General features: G+C 47.6%; 1 protein-coding gene across 3 annotated transcripts in view; it reads right to left on the bottom strand.

Annotated features, from left to right (window-relative positions):
- CCDC189 (coiled-coil domain containing 189) overlaps positions 1–17,712 on the bottom strand; it is a 132,604-nt gene that overhangs the window by 39,556 nt on the left and 75,336 nt on the right. For 2 of the 3 annotated variants that reach the window (XM_030210511.1, XM_030210512.1), the window contains exon 6: positions 4,664–4,780. The exons of the other annotated variant lie outside the window; for it this stretch is intronic. In XM_030210511.1, coding sequence (XP_030066371.1) covers positions 4,664–4,780 — 117 coding nt within the window. The remainder of the gene's footprint in view (positions 1–4,663; positions 4,781–17,712) is intronic. 3 annotated transcript variants of the gene reach the window in all.

Consider the following 17,712-nt stretch of genomic DNA (forward strand, 5'->3'; position numbering starts at 1 on the left):
TGGCCAAAACCTCAAAAGCCCTAACAATCAGGTAGGGAAGCTCTTCCCTGCAAAAAAAAAGGCGGGCAGCCGTTGGATCATCCCCCTCCTCAGAGGGCAGGGTGACCTCATCTGACAAATCCAAAGATTCTGAGGGACAGCCTGAAGACAAAACCGGGTCATCTGTGTCACCCGGGGACGTTTTGGCAGGAAAGACTGAGGCTATAGCAATCAAAGTTTGCTGAGGAAGAGACGGGGCTGTCTGAAGAGAAGCTCCTGACTTCTTCAAAAGAAAGACATCGTGCATTAATAAAACAAAATCCGTGGAAAAAGGAACTGCAAGGGACTCCCCTGCTCCCTGTACATCGCTTCCCTCCATCGGAGCCTGTGCCACAGAAGCGCGCTGCGCCTCTTGTCTATCAACCGCCACGTGCGGAGCGGGTCGCACCTGAGAGGAAAAAATGGCGCCCGCCAACGCGCGCTGTACTAACTGCCCAGAGGAAACCGCCAAAACTATCCCCTGTGCTTCCGACTCACCGGATGCCTGAAGGGACCCCCGTCAAGCTGAACACCCGCTGCGGGCTGACGGCAGCAGGACTCACACTCCCTCAATGCTGCTCTCCAGCACCCACACTGGGAGCAGCACTTAGCCGCCTTATAAGCTACTGACATGCTCCACAAACACCTGCCCCAAAACTGACTCGGCAGAGCGTCTAGTTCCTCCGTATGATTAAACAAAAACAAAGTCTCTTACCTTTTTTTTTTTCAGTCAGGACAGAAAGGAAACACCCAATCAGGCCAACAGCCCCAGGCAACGGAGGAAAGGTAGGGGGGGACCGGGAGGGACCTGGCACCACCAGGTGTACACTACAAGCTGTAAACAGCCACTCAACCCCTGTCTGTGCTAAACTAGGCCCAAAGGACACCACAAGCCAGATCAAACCACAGCTGCACAGATGTCCCTCCACCTGCTAGATAAGAGAATACTGAGGTTCAATTAGCTGCACAGGTCCACATATAGCAAACCTCGGAGGTTCTCTCTATCTCCACCTGCTGGTAGAGGGACACAACCACAAGTCTCTGGATTGATCTGTGGGACGCCATGGAACTTGCGTAATTTACTATCCAGCTTATTTTCGAAAGTGATCACCGGCCATTTCCCGACATAAATCGGGAGATGGTCGGCGATTTCGGAAAAGCGGCGAAATCGGTATAATGGAAAGTGGCATTTTTGACAGCATCGCCGCTTTCCCATCACTTCGCCGACGAAAGTGCAAGGGGTCGTGTCGGTAGATTAGCGAAGGCGGGACATGGGCGGGCATGGGCGTGGCTACCAGATGGCCGGCTTTCGCTGATAATGGAAAAAAAAAAGTGGCGTTAAGCAGTATTTCGCCGGCTTTACTTGGTCCTTTTATTTTCACGACCAAGCCTTAAAAAGGTTCTTACCTTGCATGGTGCTGAAAGAGGGCATTGTACACCATTGTGCCAGCTCTGACCTACTGCTAATCTTAGTACCAGGGGACTCTTTGCCAGTGGGGCACAACCTCTGATCTGCAGTTAACTGTGAGTAAACGTGCTTATTTCAAGAAAGGACTTTTTCAGAGAGATTAGTCTTCAGGTGTGAACTGGTGTGCCAAAGTTATACAGCAGCAATAAGTCCTAGAGGCTGTATGCAGGTCCCTGGAGCAATTTTAGTGGGTGCAGTACATTTGTGGGTAGTGGGTTTGGGGGGCTCAGCTCCCAAAGTAAGGGAGCTATGCACGAGGGAGCTTTTCTGAAGTTCACCGCAGTGACCCCTAGTGTGGCTGGTTGGTGTCCTGGCATGTCAGGGGGGCCAGTACATTAAAAATGCTGGCTCCTCCCACGGCCAAATGCCTTGAATTTGGCCGGGGTTTGAGATGGCCAACATAACTTTCCATTATCACTAAAAAACGAAGCCAGCCATCTGAAACCCCGGCCAAATCCAAGGCATTTGGCTGGCCGGAACCGTATTGTCAAAACAAAAGATGGCCGGCCATCTTTTTTGAAAATACGGGTCTGGCCAGCTGTTTGCGGCGCCGCCAAAATACATCGCCGGCCATGTATTTCGCCGGCGCCGTTCGATTATGCCCATCCACGTCACAGATGAGAAAGTCTTAGGACAGATACTCTGTGCCACGCTCTCCAGCAAACCTCTTTCCTTTTTTTTTTTTTAAGGTTGTTTTGCTGGAAAAGGAAACGGGGGAGAGATGAAGAAAGAGAAGAAGTAAATTCACGGGACACCAGAGGCAGGGATCTGAAGACCTCCAGATATGATTCTACAGATTCAAGCCACCCACAGAGCTCAACTGGGGACCAGTTGACCACCTGGACCAGGAGCAAATCACTCAGAACCAGAGGCAGTAAAGTGTGTTCATTCACTTGCTGGAGATAGTAGGAGCTGGACTGGATGCTAGCTCAGCTTTCAGTTCTCTATCTCCACCTGCTGGTTGATGGACACAACTATCAACAGATTTTGGAAAAGTGGGAAGCTACTAGTGGAAATAGGCTTTCATAAAATTGCCTGCCCAATATATCATTCAATTTACATCCATAACTTTACCTGGACTGGGCAGAGGTGTTTCTGGAGGCAGGGATGGGAACAAGTTTGTATTTAAGTGCATACTTTCAAAAACATTTGGCCATATGTGAATAAGTTAACCCAGGAAATTTATGTTTGGTGAAGGGCAGATATAAATGCAAGAATTTAAATTCCCTGGTGAAATTATCAAAGCAGAAGTATGTGCATACACTTTCTCTTACAAAATCTTTCAAAGTGTGCAATTATGAAATCACTCCTGTGTAGGCATGTGAATGTCTCACTACATTTTATCTGTAGGTGTAATTTTATTACAGGATGCCTATGTAAAGTCCAAAAAGATGCCTATTTTATATAGCCAACGTAATTACTGATTAAAATAGTTAATGCACACATTTACACCTGTTCAAAGCTAGTGTACTCTATGCCTTTACTTGTGTATTTAAAAAAATTACATACATTGCAGTTCCACCCCACCGTGCCCTGTGTTCCAGAAATGCTGAAACTGTACATTAATAAGTATGTGCTATCTTGTCACCACATATATTATGCACATGTATACCATGGAACAATTTTATGAAAAGCCTTTTCAACCAAGTAACCAAGATATACATGCCAAAAAAACTTTATAAAATTATTCCTTGTGTGTGCAGATATCTAAGGGTCTCATTTTCAAAGCATTTAGACTTACAATGTTCTATAGGTTACTATGGGGCTCATTTTCAAAACAGGAAAAAAGTGGCATAAATCTGCATTTGGGTGTTTTTCTCACAAAAAACATTGGTATTTTTGAAACCAGTTTTTAGATGTTTTTCTATGAAGTCCATCAGAAGTATGTTCAAATCATGAGGGGGCATGTTAAGGGCGGGATCTGAGTGTGTTCCTAACACTTGGATGTTTTTCTGCCATAATGGAACAAAACAAAAACATCCAGGGCTATAAGTTGAACGTTTTGGTCTAGATCTGTTTTATTAACAAACTAGTAAAAGGGGCCCGTTTCGGAGCAAATGAAACGGGCGCTAGCAAAGTTTTTGTCGGCAACACCCCCCCCCACCCTGCCAACCCCTTCGTTGTTGTGGCATTGCTCCGCCCTCAACGTCATGACGTTTGACGCGAGGGCGGGGCCCGTAGCTATTTCCCACCCCCCGCCTCCCTGCCTCTCTCCCTCCCTGCCAACCCCTTGGTTGTTCTGCCATTGCTCCGCCCTCGAGGGCGGGGCCCATAGCGATTTCCCCCCCCCCCACTCCCTCCCTGCCAACCCCTTCGTTGTTCTGCCATTGCTCCGCCCTTGAGGGCGGGGCCCAGGGCGATTTTGGTGGCTTCACCACCACGAACCTTCGACCCTTTTTGAAGGAAGTCAGGGCTTGGCTTCACTGACGTCACTGTCTTCAGAACGTTGAGGGTGAGTTTTATATTAACAAATAAGTAATAAAAAATCCTGCCCTAAATGACCACTGAAGGGAATCAAGGATGGACCTCCCCTTACTCCCCCAGTGGTGACTAATCCCCTCCCAAAAATGTGATTAAAACCATTACTTACCAGCCTCTATGTCAGCCTCAGATGTTATACTTGGGTCCATTAGAGAAGCATGCAGGTCCCTAGAGTAGTCTAGTGGTGGGTGCAGTGCACTGCAGACAGGTGGACCCAGGCTCATACCTCCCCCTACCTATTACACTTGTGGTGGAAACTGTAAGCCTTCCAAAACTCACTAGAAACCCACTGTACCCACATATAAGTGCTGCCTTCACCCATAAGGGCTATTGTAATGGTGGACAGTTGGGGGTGGTGGATTTTGGGGGGCTCAGCAGACAAAATAAGGGAGCAACAGAGAGATGTGTACCTGGGAGCATTTATTTGAAGTCCACTGCCCCCTAAGGTGAAACATCTAGCAAATAGCCATTTACAAAAAAAAGATAAGACATTTTTCTGTTTTGAAAATGGCTCTATTCCCCACTTGAAGTTTGGACGTTTTTATCAAAATGTCCAAAGTTGGACTTAAGACATCATATCGAAAATGCCACTCCACGTAAATGTAAGTCTAAGTGTTTTGAAAATACGTCTCTAAATGTCTCTCCGCGTTGTGTACGCAAGTACAGAGTAATATGCATATGTAGAATGATTGCTACCTGTGAAGTAAAGACATATTTATAGAGCTTGAAGTGACGAAAGTAGGTGTTGAGGACATAATTTGTGATCAATGGCACCTGATCCAGGCTGAAGATGTCAGTGCTGAATGGAGGACGCTGAGGAAGAAAATGAGAAAGGTAAAAAATGTTTCATACCCAAAAGCTACCTTATAACATTCCACTCCTTATCACACTCCATATCACCTGCTCTTTGAAATAGATCCTGTCCCACTCCCACCCTACCTCACCTCATCTTAAACACATAAAACAAACCTGCTTATGTCTGGTCTTTATCAATTACTCTTTTTCAAAAATTGCTCCACAGTTTATAAAGATTTTTGATGCTTCTTAGATTTTAGCATTTTTATTTGTGAGTAATCAGTAGCTGTAAAAAGGGGTCTCAGTTTCTGGCTTGTTACTAAATAGCGTAGAAGAAAAGCTTTGGCCTGTACTTGTTAGTAGCCAGAGTTGAGCTCGGGTAGCTCATAGGGGTTCTGCAAGGGTCTCTGGCTGTGAAATTCAAGTAGTGGAAATAAGAGCCCTGCACTTACTTATTCTTGTTGGGTGGCAGGATCCTCAATGTTATATTTTGAGGGGCATTTTCAATATGATGTTCAAATGCTGAAATAACGTTTTTTTTGGAAAATGTCTAAAAGCACAAGTCCATAATAGAAAAAAAAAAGAACTAAATGTTTTCCAATATTTGAAAATACTGGAAAAAAATTTAGAAAGATGATGCACTGCAAATGTCATAGACGTTGAGATAAATGTTTCTGCCAATCAAAAATATACTACGCAAAACATGCAACAATGGTACTGGTCCCCGTGTGGGGAGAACATCCATGGTAACTACAGGACGTCCCCTCCAGGTGCAAAACATGCATATATACTTCTGCATGTGGAAGAACATTCCTCAGTGTGCACAGCTATGTCACTGTGCAGGCAGCCTAATTTCTCTGTGCACCACCACCACTTGCCTCCACACAATGGAGATCCAAAAGGAGCAGCTTGGAAAGGTGAGTGTGATGCATTACTCCCCAGGATCACAGCATCACTCATGTGCAAGCACCATACATAAGCAGGGTCACATATAATGAGGTCCCTTTGTTGTTGCAAAATATGTTATTGATTTTTCATAACAAAGAATAACAAAACATTGCTGAAATCAGAATGTGCAGAATATCCAATGATGAGTAATTTTGGGTCCTCCCTCTACTAACCATTCAATGCTAAAATGAGGGCTGCACATATCTGGACCCCCCTCCCCCCCACACACATCCTGCTCCACGCCTATATATCCTCATGGAAACGTTGGCAGCTGCTTGCTAAGGTAAAATTACCTTACCTGATAATTTTATTTCCATTAGTCCCAAATCCCAATCCAGAGATGAGTGGGTTATGTCCCTCTACCAGCAGGTGGAGATAGTGAGAACCTCAGAGGTTTACTATATGTGGACCTGTGCATCCATTTTAACCTCAGTACGGTCGATACAAAAGCGATAGAAGAAGAATAAATCCAACATGGAAGTCCTCTCCTGCCTCTATCAAGGCCAAGTAGGCTCCTCCTCCACTGCTCCTGTGGGAGGGAAATATTCAAAGTGGTAAACTGTAGCCTGATGTCTTTAAATCTCTCTCTCTTTTTTTAAAGAAACCTAAACAAGCATAAGAAAGCAAATAGTCAATATCAACAAAGGGTGAGCCTCTGGATTGATCTGTTGGGACTAATGGAAAGAAAATTATCAGGTAAGTACTAATTTACCTTCCATAGCATCCCACAGATCAATCCAGAGACGAATGGGATGTACCAAAGCAGTCCTGAAGTAGGGTGGGACCATAGATCCTGAACAAGCCCCAACAGGCAGCACCATTGCCAGATCCAAAAAACAGAGGAAGCAGGAGGGGTGCAATCCCGAGAAAACTCGCCATCCCGAGATGGAACAAGAAACACCCTTCAGGACCAGTAGAAGCAATATAACTGGAGTCATGAAAAAAAGAAGCCAGGTCCAACCGCCGAAAGAAAGAATACTCCGCAACCAGACAAGGCACAAAGCCATCTGATGACTGAACGAGGAAGGCCCAACACCCGCCGAAGAAGCTGGGTCTGACCTCTCGAGACGTACCATCCGAGCCCCAGACTGTGGGACCAAAGCTGCCATCTTGCGGCGGAAATCCGCTCCATCCCGCAATGTAGACAGCCACAACAAGGAGCTACAGAGCCAGTCCCTAAAAGGTTCACAAGTCAGAGATGAAGCAAGGCTCAGACATAGTCATAGAGGACCGCCATAGCCAGAGACCAGGCAAGACCCAGGCCGTGCAGACATGACCTATGGCTCGACAGCCGGCGAGAATACCTGGCTCATCCATTGGGGATGGAACAAGACCCAACAGCCAGAAGACCGAGCAAGACCCAAAACCAAGAGAGGAAGGCTAACTCGATCCCCGCTAGTAGAACAAGGCCCACCTCCCGAACGATAGCCATACCCAGTGCTGGCTTGATGCCACCCTGCGGCAAGGAGGGTAAGCTCGCCCACCAGAGACCAGGCAAGATGGCATCCAGACCTGAAAGGCAGAAAGAGATCCCTGCTTTCCTATCAGAGAAGAAGCCAAACTCGAGCGACAGAGACCAAGCCTGGAAGCCAGTCAGAGACGGAAGAAGACCCCAACCTGCATCACTGGCAAAGACCAAGAACCAGAGGAGAAGCAAACTTGACCCTCCAGAATCTGAACCAGGCACAACCTGCCAAAAGCGACCACTGAAAGAGACTACAGCCCCAGAATCGGAGCAAAGCTAGGCATCAAGAGCCAGAAGTCAAGGAAGGGCACGCGGCCCAACCTCAAGAAATGGAGCCAAAGCTGACTTCTAAAACGGAGCCAAACTCGACCTCCAATACGGTGTAATACCATAAGACCAAGACAGAGGGAAACCCGTTAGCCAAGGCTGGAGTCAGGAAGACAACTTGAACGGACCAGCCCAAAAACCAGAGGGTGGGTAAGTCTTGGCATCCCGAGACAGAGAAAGAGCTGGCAGGCAGAGACAGAGCCAATCTCGAGAACTAGAGACATAGCCAAACTTGTGAACCTGAGACAGGACAAGGCCCTACTGCCTGTGAAAGCACTCAGCCCCAAACCCATAGACAGGGTAGGGTGTCACCACCGGAGCTAGCGCCAGGCTCGACATCCCAAGATGGAACAAGAGTCGAACTCGAGTCGGAAGAAGGCACAACCAGGAAAGGCTCGACATCCAGAGGCCGATGAAGGCCCGACTCCCCAAGACAGTGCTAAACTTGATGTCCAGAGTCAGCGTAAGGGTCTGTGTCCAGAAATCAGACAAAGCCCGGCATTCTGAGATGGAGCAGGGCACCAGATACTTTTAAAAGGGTAGCTTGCCAAATGTGACTTGGAAGCCACCTCAGCTATCCAATGCCCAAGCTAGAGCTAACTTCTTGCAGAAAGTGTCAAGAATTGGCTGGTATAGCTGTGTCCTAGAACTGGCTGTGCACAGGAGCTAACAAGTGTGACTAAGAACCAGAGTCAGATGGTGTAGCAGAATAGGGCTGTTTGCAGTATTGTGCACTACAGATAGCAAGCTGCAGTGTGGCGTGACCCAGCGACCTCTAGATCTCAGCGGTCACTCACAGATGGTTGCTTAAACCATTAAGCTACCCTTACACTGAAGGAGCTCCATCAACAACACTAGCTGTCCTTTACAATGAAAACGTGCAAAAAGGCAATAGAAGCAATTAGAGCCACAGGTGCCGCTGCAGATACCATGGAGACTGGAGCTAGTACGCACAAAGAGAGAGGAGAGATAACCCTTAGTACTGTAGTATAGGAAAAACTGTGCCAGTCATACAAAGAACTGCCTGGCAAAGCAAGCAGTAAGAGAATGAAATAAAATATGCCCCAGTGGAGGAGAGGAAGTGACGTCAGCACTAGGAGATGGCTGCCTGAGAGCGGAGCTCTGACATAGCCAGAGTAAAGAAGCGCTTTAACCCCCGTAAATCAAAGCGAACTTCATTCTAGTGCAGGCAGCAAAACAGCTCAGAGCATGGCAGCGAGAAAATGGCTGGCAAAGTTTAAATACATATCGGAAACCCCGGGAACGGGACAGAGTGCAGGCTCGAGAGTAGCATCGAGAGGAGCCAAAATGGCGGACAAAGACTCAGAGTTGGACCCAGACCCCGAAATACCATCGGAGCAGGAAACTGATATGAGTAAGTCAGATTTCACTAGATGGTTTAAAGAACTGAAGGAAGAGATGATAACAAAAGGAAAAGTATTCAGACAGCAGTGGGAAGTCTGCACGAAGAATTGAAAGAGATTGGCAACCGAGTGGTGGAGATGGAGGAGAGAGCGGAAAACATGGCAGAGGAGGTACAAGATCTACAGAAGGCCCTGAAGAAAGAGCAGCAATCGAGAGGAAAACTAGAACTCCAGCGGGAGGACTTAGAAAACAGATCCCGCAGATGTAATCTGCGTTTCAAAGGGATCCCAGAGGAGGAGGAATTTAAGGACGCGAGGAAAGTTGTCCAGGAAATGTGCGACTTTATTATGGGGTCTGGAAATAATGGAGGAGACAACCAGAATCTCAAATGCTATACAATCGACAGGGCATATCGAAGCCTAGGTCCTCAGAGGGGAGGACAGACCAGAGACATAGTGGCCTGCTTCCATGAGTTCGGAACCAAAGAAGCAGTCTGGAAAAAATCTCGGGGACTAGGCGAAATTGCCTGGAAAAACTGCAAACCTCAGGTGTTCCAAGACCCGGCAAGAAAGACGCTGCAGAGAAGGAGAGATTTCAAGGAGATAACTTTGTATTTGCAAAAAACAGGACTGAGATATAGCTGGCTATACCCGCTTAGAATGCAAGTTACAGTGGGAGGAAAGAGCAGGAGGATCCAGACAATGGAGGGGGCCTGAAAGCATTGAGAGAGATGGGCTGCACGGACCTACCAGGAGCAGCGGAAGAGGAATGGTTGCAGAGGCCAGCAACCCCAAGGGCAGGCAAAGAGGGATGGAATAAAGTGAGAGGAGCAAAGGGACGTGAGCCACCGAAAGCAGCTGGCCCTGGACTGGAGGAGAGCGGAGTGGACTGAGAATGGCGGGCTGGTGAAACAACAGGGATACCTAGATGATTAAACCACAAGACTGACTGCTGGTAAAAGAGAGAGTGGTAAAAGATGGGTGAGGGATTATATATGCTGGAGTCACTGGAACAGGGGGGAGGACACTGGGGAGTTGTATTTGGAGGGCGGGTCTCTGGCGGAGGCTTACTTCCTCAGGGATAGAACTGGCACAGAGGGACAGAGGCCAGGTACAGGGGGCACGAAGGGGAGGGAGGTAAAGGGAGGGGGAGGGGAAAAGGGAAAAGGTTGGGGGGGACTAAGGGTAGGGACATGGAATGTCAATGGTTTGAATAACCCTGGGAAGTGGAGCATTATATTTAAAGAATCACAACGGTTGCAATGGGATGTGATAATGTTGCAGGAAACTCATATTAGGAAACAGGACGAGTCCTTAATACGACATCAACGATTGGGGGAGAGTTTTATATTGGCAGATCCCAACGGGGGGGGGGGGGGGGGCTGGTGATATATGTAAAAGAGCACTTAAGATTCGTTCAGGAAGAAATATACAAGGGGAGGGAGTGTAGACGCATAGCGGTCAAGGGGAAAATGGGAGAGCAGCCCATTACACTTATTAACACGTATGCCCCAAATGGAAGGCAAGGAGCCTTTTTTGAGACTATAAGATCAGACCTAGGCTCCTTCGGGAGGGGGCAGATAATTATGGGGGGGAGACTTCAATTTCCCGGCCTCAACCATGGATCACTCGACGGGACGTGATGGGGGAGCACGACAAAGCAGGGGCAAATTTCTTAAATTAATGACAGAGCTAGACCTGGTGGATGTCTAGAGATTACAACATCCCAAACAGAAGACTTTCTCCTTTTACTCAATTGCGCAACAGACATACACTAGGATAGATGCAGTATGGTGTAGCCGGTCAATGTGGGGGGAGATAAAGGAATCAGGGATTGAAAGTATACATGTGTCAGATCATGCCCCAGTGTGGGTAGTAGTGGGAAAATTGGGAAAGGAGGCGCAGGGAAATGTATGGAGACTAAATGAGACCCTGATAGCAGAGGAGAAGGATTGCCAAGAGGTGTGCAATATAATAAACGAATATCTGAAATTTAATGATAATGGAGAAGGGAACCAACTGAAGACAATAAGATAAAACATAAGGAATGTCAAGCCAAATGCAAAAAGGAGATAAGGAGGGCTAAGAAAGACTTTGAAAAAAAGTTAGCGTTAGAAGCAAATACACATAGCAAAATTTTTTTTAGGTATATTAAAAGCAGGAGGCCGGCTAAAGAATCGGTAGGGCTGCTGGACGACTGTGGTGTTAAAGGGGCAATCACGGAAGACAAAGCCGTAGCAGAGAAATTGAATGAATTCTTTGCTTCAGTCTTCACCGAGGAGGATTTGGGAGGGATACCGGTGCCGGAAAAGGTATTTGAAGCAGACGAGTCAGAAAGACTAAATGATTTCTCTGTAAACTTGAAGGATGTAATGGGGCAGTTCTGCAAACTGAAAAGTATTCATCCCAGAGTATTAATAGAGCTGAAAAATGAACTTGTGGAGCTACTGGTAGTAATATGCAATTTATCCCTAAAAATAGGTGTGGTACCGGAAGATTGGAGGGTGGCCAATGTAACGCTGATTTTTTAAAAGGGTTCCAGAGGAGATCCGGGAAATTATAGAACGGTGCGTCTGACGTTGGTGCCGGGAAAAATGGTGGAGGCTATTATTAAGAATAACATTACAGAGCACATACAGAGGCATGGGCTACTGAGACAAAAAGTCAGCAAGGATTTAGTGAAGGGAAGTCTTGCCTCACAAATCTACTGCATTTTTTCGAGGGGGTGAACAAACCAGTGGACAAAGCAGGGGCGTAGCTACGGGTGGGCCTGGGTGGGCCCAGGCCCACCCAATCACAACTCAGGCCCACCCAGTCAGCACTCGGAAAATCGGGCATTAAAAAAAAACTGTTTCGCTTTCGCAGGCAGCGCTTCGCTGCCCTGCGTGCACTGCATTGGAAAAGAAGGAAATCGCCTCGTCGTCTTCGGGCCTTCCCTCGCTGTGTCCCGCCCTCGGAGGGCGGGACACAGTGAGGGAAGGCCCGAAGATGACGAGTCGATTTCCGCTTCGCGTCTGCTCTGTCTGTTCCTCCGCTGCAATGGTCCTTGCCTTGGCGCTCCGGGGGGAGGAGGGGAAACGCTAAACCCAGAGGCGAACGTGGGGCAGTGGCGAATTCCAGCCATTGGCTGCAGAGATGAGACTTTGGCAGGTTTCCCTCCAGGCCAGGCAGAGAAGGGGGTGGAGTCTGTCCTGCGTGCATTGCACAAAAGAAGAAATCGCCTCGTTTTCGGGCCTTCCCTCACTGTGTCCCGCCCTGGCGGGACACAGTGAGGGAAGGCCCAAAGGGGGCCTGCTCCTTTCCTTATCCCGAGCAGAGGGGTTGGAGGAGGTTTGCATCACGGCTGGATGGGGACTGGATTCAACTTTCTTGAGAAGCAGCTGGTGAGCACCATGGCTGATTAAATGAACTGGGGCTTTCTTTGATCTCTTGATTTTTTTTTTTTATTTTTGCTCCTGTTAAGTGTGGCCAGAAAATACATGAGCCAGGGAAGGGATGAGAGAGTGTTTTTCTGTTTGGTTTTTGCAGGAGGTGGCTGTGCCTTGTCGTAGATAGTTGAATGATGTGTATGTGTGTTGTTGTTTTTCTAATTAGGATTTTTATTTTATGCTGTTCTTGTCCACACAAAAGGGCCCTGCAAAGCCCGGGGCTTTCCTGCAGAGGCAGCTTCCTGCTGGGGTGGGATGAGAAGGTGGGTAGGGCAATCCATGGCTTTGTGTCAAAGGAGGGGTTGAGAAATGGAGGGAAGGAAGGATCGGGGTGGAGTGGAAACCAGTCTGGATAAACAGGTTTTTAACCTGGAGGTTTCAAAATAACCAACAGGACAATTAAAAGGGGAAAGGGGCGGCCATTGATTCAGGTGGTTTTCTGGGTTTTTTATTTATTTATTTATAGAAGTCTTTATTCAGCATTGTTAATCAAACACAACCATTAACTATCTTTACATAATACAAGTAAATTATACTGGTTCACTATCAATCCAGGTCAATCTAGTCAATGTAACAAGCAAAACTGCTAACAGATTAACATTTTCATATACAAAGCTCAACATACTTCAAACATTTTATGATTTTACAGTTGGATCTACCCCACCCTTGTGCCCTAACCCCCCTCTATCAATCTCTAACCCTCCCTCCCCCCACCCACCCGTCTTCCCAATTTTATTCTCATCCAAAACTGCAATTATTCTACGCACTTAGCCAAAAAGGGTTCCCAAATTCTCTGCCATTTGGGCAACATTCTTTGTTTTACAGCAGTCAACCGTTCCATTTCACAAATGTATCTGACCTTGGTTATCCATCTTACCATTGGGGGAACCAATGGAGATTTCCAGCTGTGAGCTAAGTTCACCCGTGCCGCATTCAGAGAGGCACGCACCAAAAGCCACTGATGGGGCGCAAGACCCTCGGGCCGTGCCCCAGCAGAAAGATCGAGGGATGCCACCGCACATCTTTGAAGGTGTGTCTGAATTCCCTCCAATAAGCCTGTGCTTTAGGACATGTCCACCAAATGTGCCCTGCGGTTCCAACCGCCCCGCAATTTCGCCAGCAACTCTGTGATATTTGGGCATTCATGTGGTGTAATCTAGCGGGTGTCAAATACCATCTGTAAAACACCTTAACCGCATTTTCTTGTAAGGCCACCGCCAAGGATGCCTTCCTAATACTCTTCTCAAGAGTCAACCAGCTAGCCTCTGGAAGTGTGAATTGTAGCTCTTGCTCCCATCTCTGTCTATGTAGTACATATGATTTTGATAGCTTCATTTGGTAATCATACAAAAAGGATATCAGACCCCTCGTACGCTTAGTGTCCACACACACCTCCTCCATCGGGTGCGTGTCCCGCCTTAAGCATGTACCGTAAACAGGCCCCTTAAGAAAATGATGAAGCTGCAAGTAGGCAAAATGGTCACTGGAGCCAAGTCCATAATCTTTCCTCAAAATCTCAAAAGGGACCACCCTATCACCCACATGCAACTGCCCTAGCAAATCCAGACCTGCGGCTGCCCAATCACAGAAAGGTCTACTGCCCATACCTGGTTCAAATAGGGGGTTATCCACAATTGGGGCTAAACCTGATACTATCGGTTGGCGATCCGGGAACATAGAATCCCAATAATAAAAAGTGGCCTGGACTGTGGGCGGAAATCTATCTATCCTTCCCCTGTACTTACTGGGTAGCCACATTAAATGTCCTAGGGCACGCGAACCCACCAAAGCTTGCTCAATAGCCACCCATCTTTTATGGTCCTCCCCTCTAAACCAATCAATAGCCCCTCTCGCCTGTGCCGCCCAATAATATCATGTCAGATTGGGAACTGCCAGACCTCCTTCCCGTTTGCTCTTGTATAACAATGCTCGGGGCAATCGCGGTTTTTTATGGTTCCAGATGAACCGGATCAAAGCATCTTGAAGCCCAGACAGGAAGGACCTAGACAGTCTCAAAGGCAAGACCTGGAACAAGTATAGCAGTCTGGGCAAAATGTTCATTTTAATTGCTGCAATGCGCCCGAACCAGGATAAACCCACATTCAACCACCTGTCCAAATCCCTCTGTATCTCCCTCTTAAGGGCTAGGTAGTTTTTGTCAAACAGCGCAGATAGGTTACTAGAAATCTTCACACCCAGATAGCTCAAAGCACTCTCCTCCCACTTAAAAAGAAAAAATGTCTTCAACGTTTCCATTACACTCGAAGCTACCCCAACCGCCATTCCTATAGACTTACTAGCATTGAGTTTATATCCAGAAATTCCAGCGTACTCCCCTATCACTTTCATGAGATTAGGTAAGGAAATTAGCGGATTTGTCAGTGACAGGAGGACATCATCCGCGAATAATGCTACTTTATATTCCTGTCCTCCCACCTTCACCCCGGCAATGTCCGGATGCTCTCTAATCGCCTCCGCCAAGGGCTCCATTGCCAGGGCAAAGAGCAAGGGAGACAGCGGGCAACCCTGCCTCGTACCTCGGCCTAGCTGAAACGCCGCCGAGTGTCCGCCATTCACCCTCACACACGCTCGTGGCTCCGTGTACAATGCCCCAATCCAGGTCCTGTATTGGATTCCTATCCCAACCCTAGCGAGGACCTTGTCAAGGAACCCCCAGTGGACCCGGTCAAAGGCTTTTTCAGCGTCCAGCCCCAAGAGAACCACTGGACTTGCCCTTGTCCGGGTTGCATATAAGAGGTCCACTGTTCTCCGAATATTGTCCATAGCTTGCCTATTAGCCACGAAGCCTACCTGGTCTGGATGGATTAAACAAGGCAACACCCTCCCCAGTCTGTTGGCCAGAACCTTAGCCAAAATTTTGACATCCGTGTTCAGTATCGATATTGGCCGGTACGAGGCACATTCAGTTCTGTCTTTACCGGGCTTGGGTATTACTGCCACCCATGCCTCCAACATCGTCGATGGCAAAGAAGCTCCCTCACGTACCGAATTAATGATCAGAGTCAAATAGGGCGCTAGTTGGGTTGCAAAGGCCTTGTAAAATTCGTTAGTAAAACCATCTAGCCCCGGCACTTTCCCCGTTGGCAATGCCTTGATAACCTTTATCACTTCATCTACTCCCACCGGCCGGTCTAGCTCCAACCTCTGTGTCTCAGAAAGAACCATCAAACCCCTCGCCTCCAAATATTCATCTATTTTGTCCGTCTGTACAGCAGCATCCTCTCGATATAATTTTTCATAGTATTGTGCAAAACAATCTCTGATCTGTGTGGATTTGTGCAGCACCTCACCTCTAGCACCCCTCATCCTTAGTATGTGCCGGTCAGATCTCATCTTTCGTAATTTAGTGGCCTATAATCTTCCTGGTTTATTAGTACATGCATAATACACCTGGTTAACCCTTGCATGCACAAATTTCAAACTATCCTCGTGTAGGGCAGTTATTTCCAGCCTCATAGCCTGCAGTCTCCGATAGTCGGACACCGATCCAGTCTCTCTATATTTAAGCTCCAAATCGCCCAACTTGTCCATACATTTGGACAGGCGTTCCTTATGAACTCGAGACCTCTGACCAGCCTGCTTAAGGAAATACCCTCTCGCTACTGCTTTAAAAGCATCCCAGACTGTACCCAGTGATGGTCCAGAGTCCATATTAATATCAAAATACTCTTTTAATACTGGGAAAAATCTCACCACCAGTTCCGGGTCTTGTAGCAGTGAATTATTAATCGTCCATCTCCGATCACGCTGTTCCTCACGCAAAGATGGGATATTGGCCCAGACTGGAGCGTGATCGGAGATCGTGATGTGACCTATATTGGCCCCCCCCCCCCCCCACCCCAACCGACAGCATCTTGTCCAAGAAAATGAAGTCAATTCTGGAGTAAGAGAGGTGTACTGTTGAGTAGAATGTATATTCCCGCCCCCTGGTGTTCCCAATTCTCCAGACATCATATAAACCCATCTCATCAACCAAACAGTTTAAAGCGCGGGAAATTCTACAGTCAGTCAGAGCAGGAGGAGCTGACCTATCCAAACCTGGCTGCATGGTGGCATTGAAATCACCAGCCACTATCAATTTACCCTTAACAAAGGCCTGTAATTCCCTCCGCAGGCGCAGGAAAAATTTATCCTGCCTCTCGTTCGGGGCATATACACTAGCCAGTGTACATTCCTCCTGCTCCAACATCACATGCAAAAACAGAAATCTGCCCTCCCTGTCCTTTCTAGAATGTAAGACTTGCACCTGGGTATCCTTATGGAACATTATGGCCACCCCTCGTTTTTTAGAACCAGCCACATCAGAGGCACAGTACACTTGTTGGTATTGTTTAAAAGACAAGAGCCCCTCATGCCTTCGAAGAAAATGCGTTTCCTGCAAGAAGACAACCTGTGGCCTCGTCAAATTTAATTCCCGTATCAAGGCGTGCCTCTTATATGGTGAGTTCAGCCCCTTTATGTTGTATGTGCAAACCCTAAAGTCCACCATTTATACTTCGGTGAAGAAAAAAAAAATAAGATGTGAACCAGGGAAGACTTGACCCTAACTCTAACTCCCTCCCTCCCCTACTATTCCCTACCCTTACTGCCCAACCCCCCCCCCCCCCCCATTCCCACCCTATCCCTTTCTCTCCTCCAACTCCCCTCCCTTCCATCCCCTCTCCTCAACCCACCAACCAGCCCTATACGGCACTGCTTGGGACTTTGAAGAAGTAACCCCACTAGCCAAATCTCAAAATTTTTTACTACAACTTGTTAACCAAAAATAAACAATTCCCCTCGATCCCCCCTTCCCACGTTCCTCCCTCCTCCTCTCTTCCCACTTACACATGAAGGTCCACTACCCTGTTTCATATTATAGCATTTAAGACACTCTCCCTTAATCATAAAGTCGTCTCTTCCCCCATTGGGGCTTGAGACTCCAAAACTGAATTTTCACAACGCTGTCCAGCCGGTGCTTCTCAGGTCTGAGATCGCGGTTTCTTTGCCCCTTTTTCAACTCTCTTCCATCTCTGCAGCCGTGCTTTTGTTGAAGGAGCCAGCTCCGTCGGCGGACTTTCCGTAGATGTTAAGCCCACCTCATGAAGGCTCTTCCATGCTGCCGCCACAGTGCGACAACGGAGCTTCTCACCCTTAAGCTTGAAGCAGATTGCAAACGGAAATGCCCATCTGTAGAAGATTTTTTCCTTAGTTAGAATCTCTATGACCGGCTTCATATTCCTCCTCAGGGTCAAGGTGTACAAGGACAGGTCTTGATAGACCGCCACGCGGGCCCCATTAAACTCGAGGTTGGGGGACTGGCGAGCCTTTTGCCATATTTGCTCTTTGCAGGCGTAGGTGGTGAAACGCACCACAATATCTCGCGGTCTGTTATCCCTTGCAGGCCCCAGCGCTCTA

Source organism: Microcaecilia unicolor, chromosome 7 (genome assembly GCF_901765095.1).
Source record: "Microcaecilia unicolor chromosome 7, aMicUni1.1, whole genome shotgun sequence".
In the NCBI taxonomy this organism is placed as follows: domain Eukaryota; kingdom Metazoa; phylum Chordata; class Amphibia; order Gymnophiona; family Siphonopidae; genus Microcaecilia; species Microcaecilia unicolor.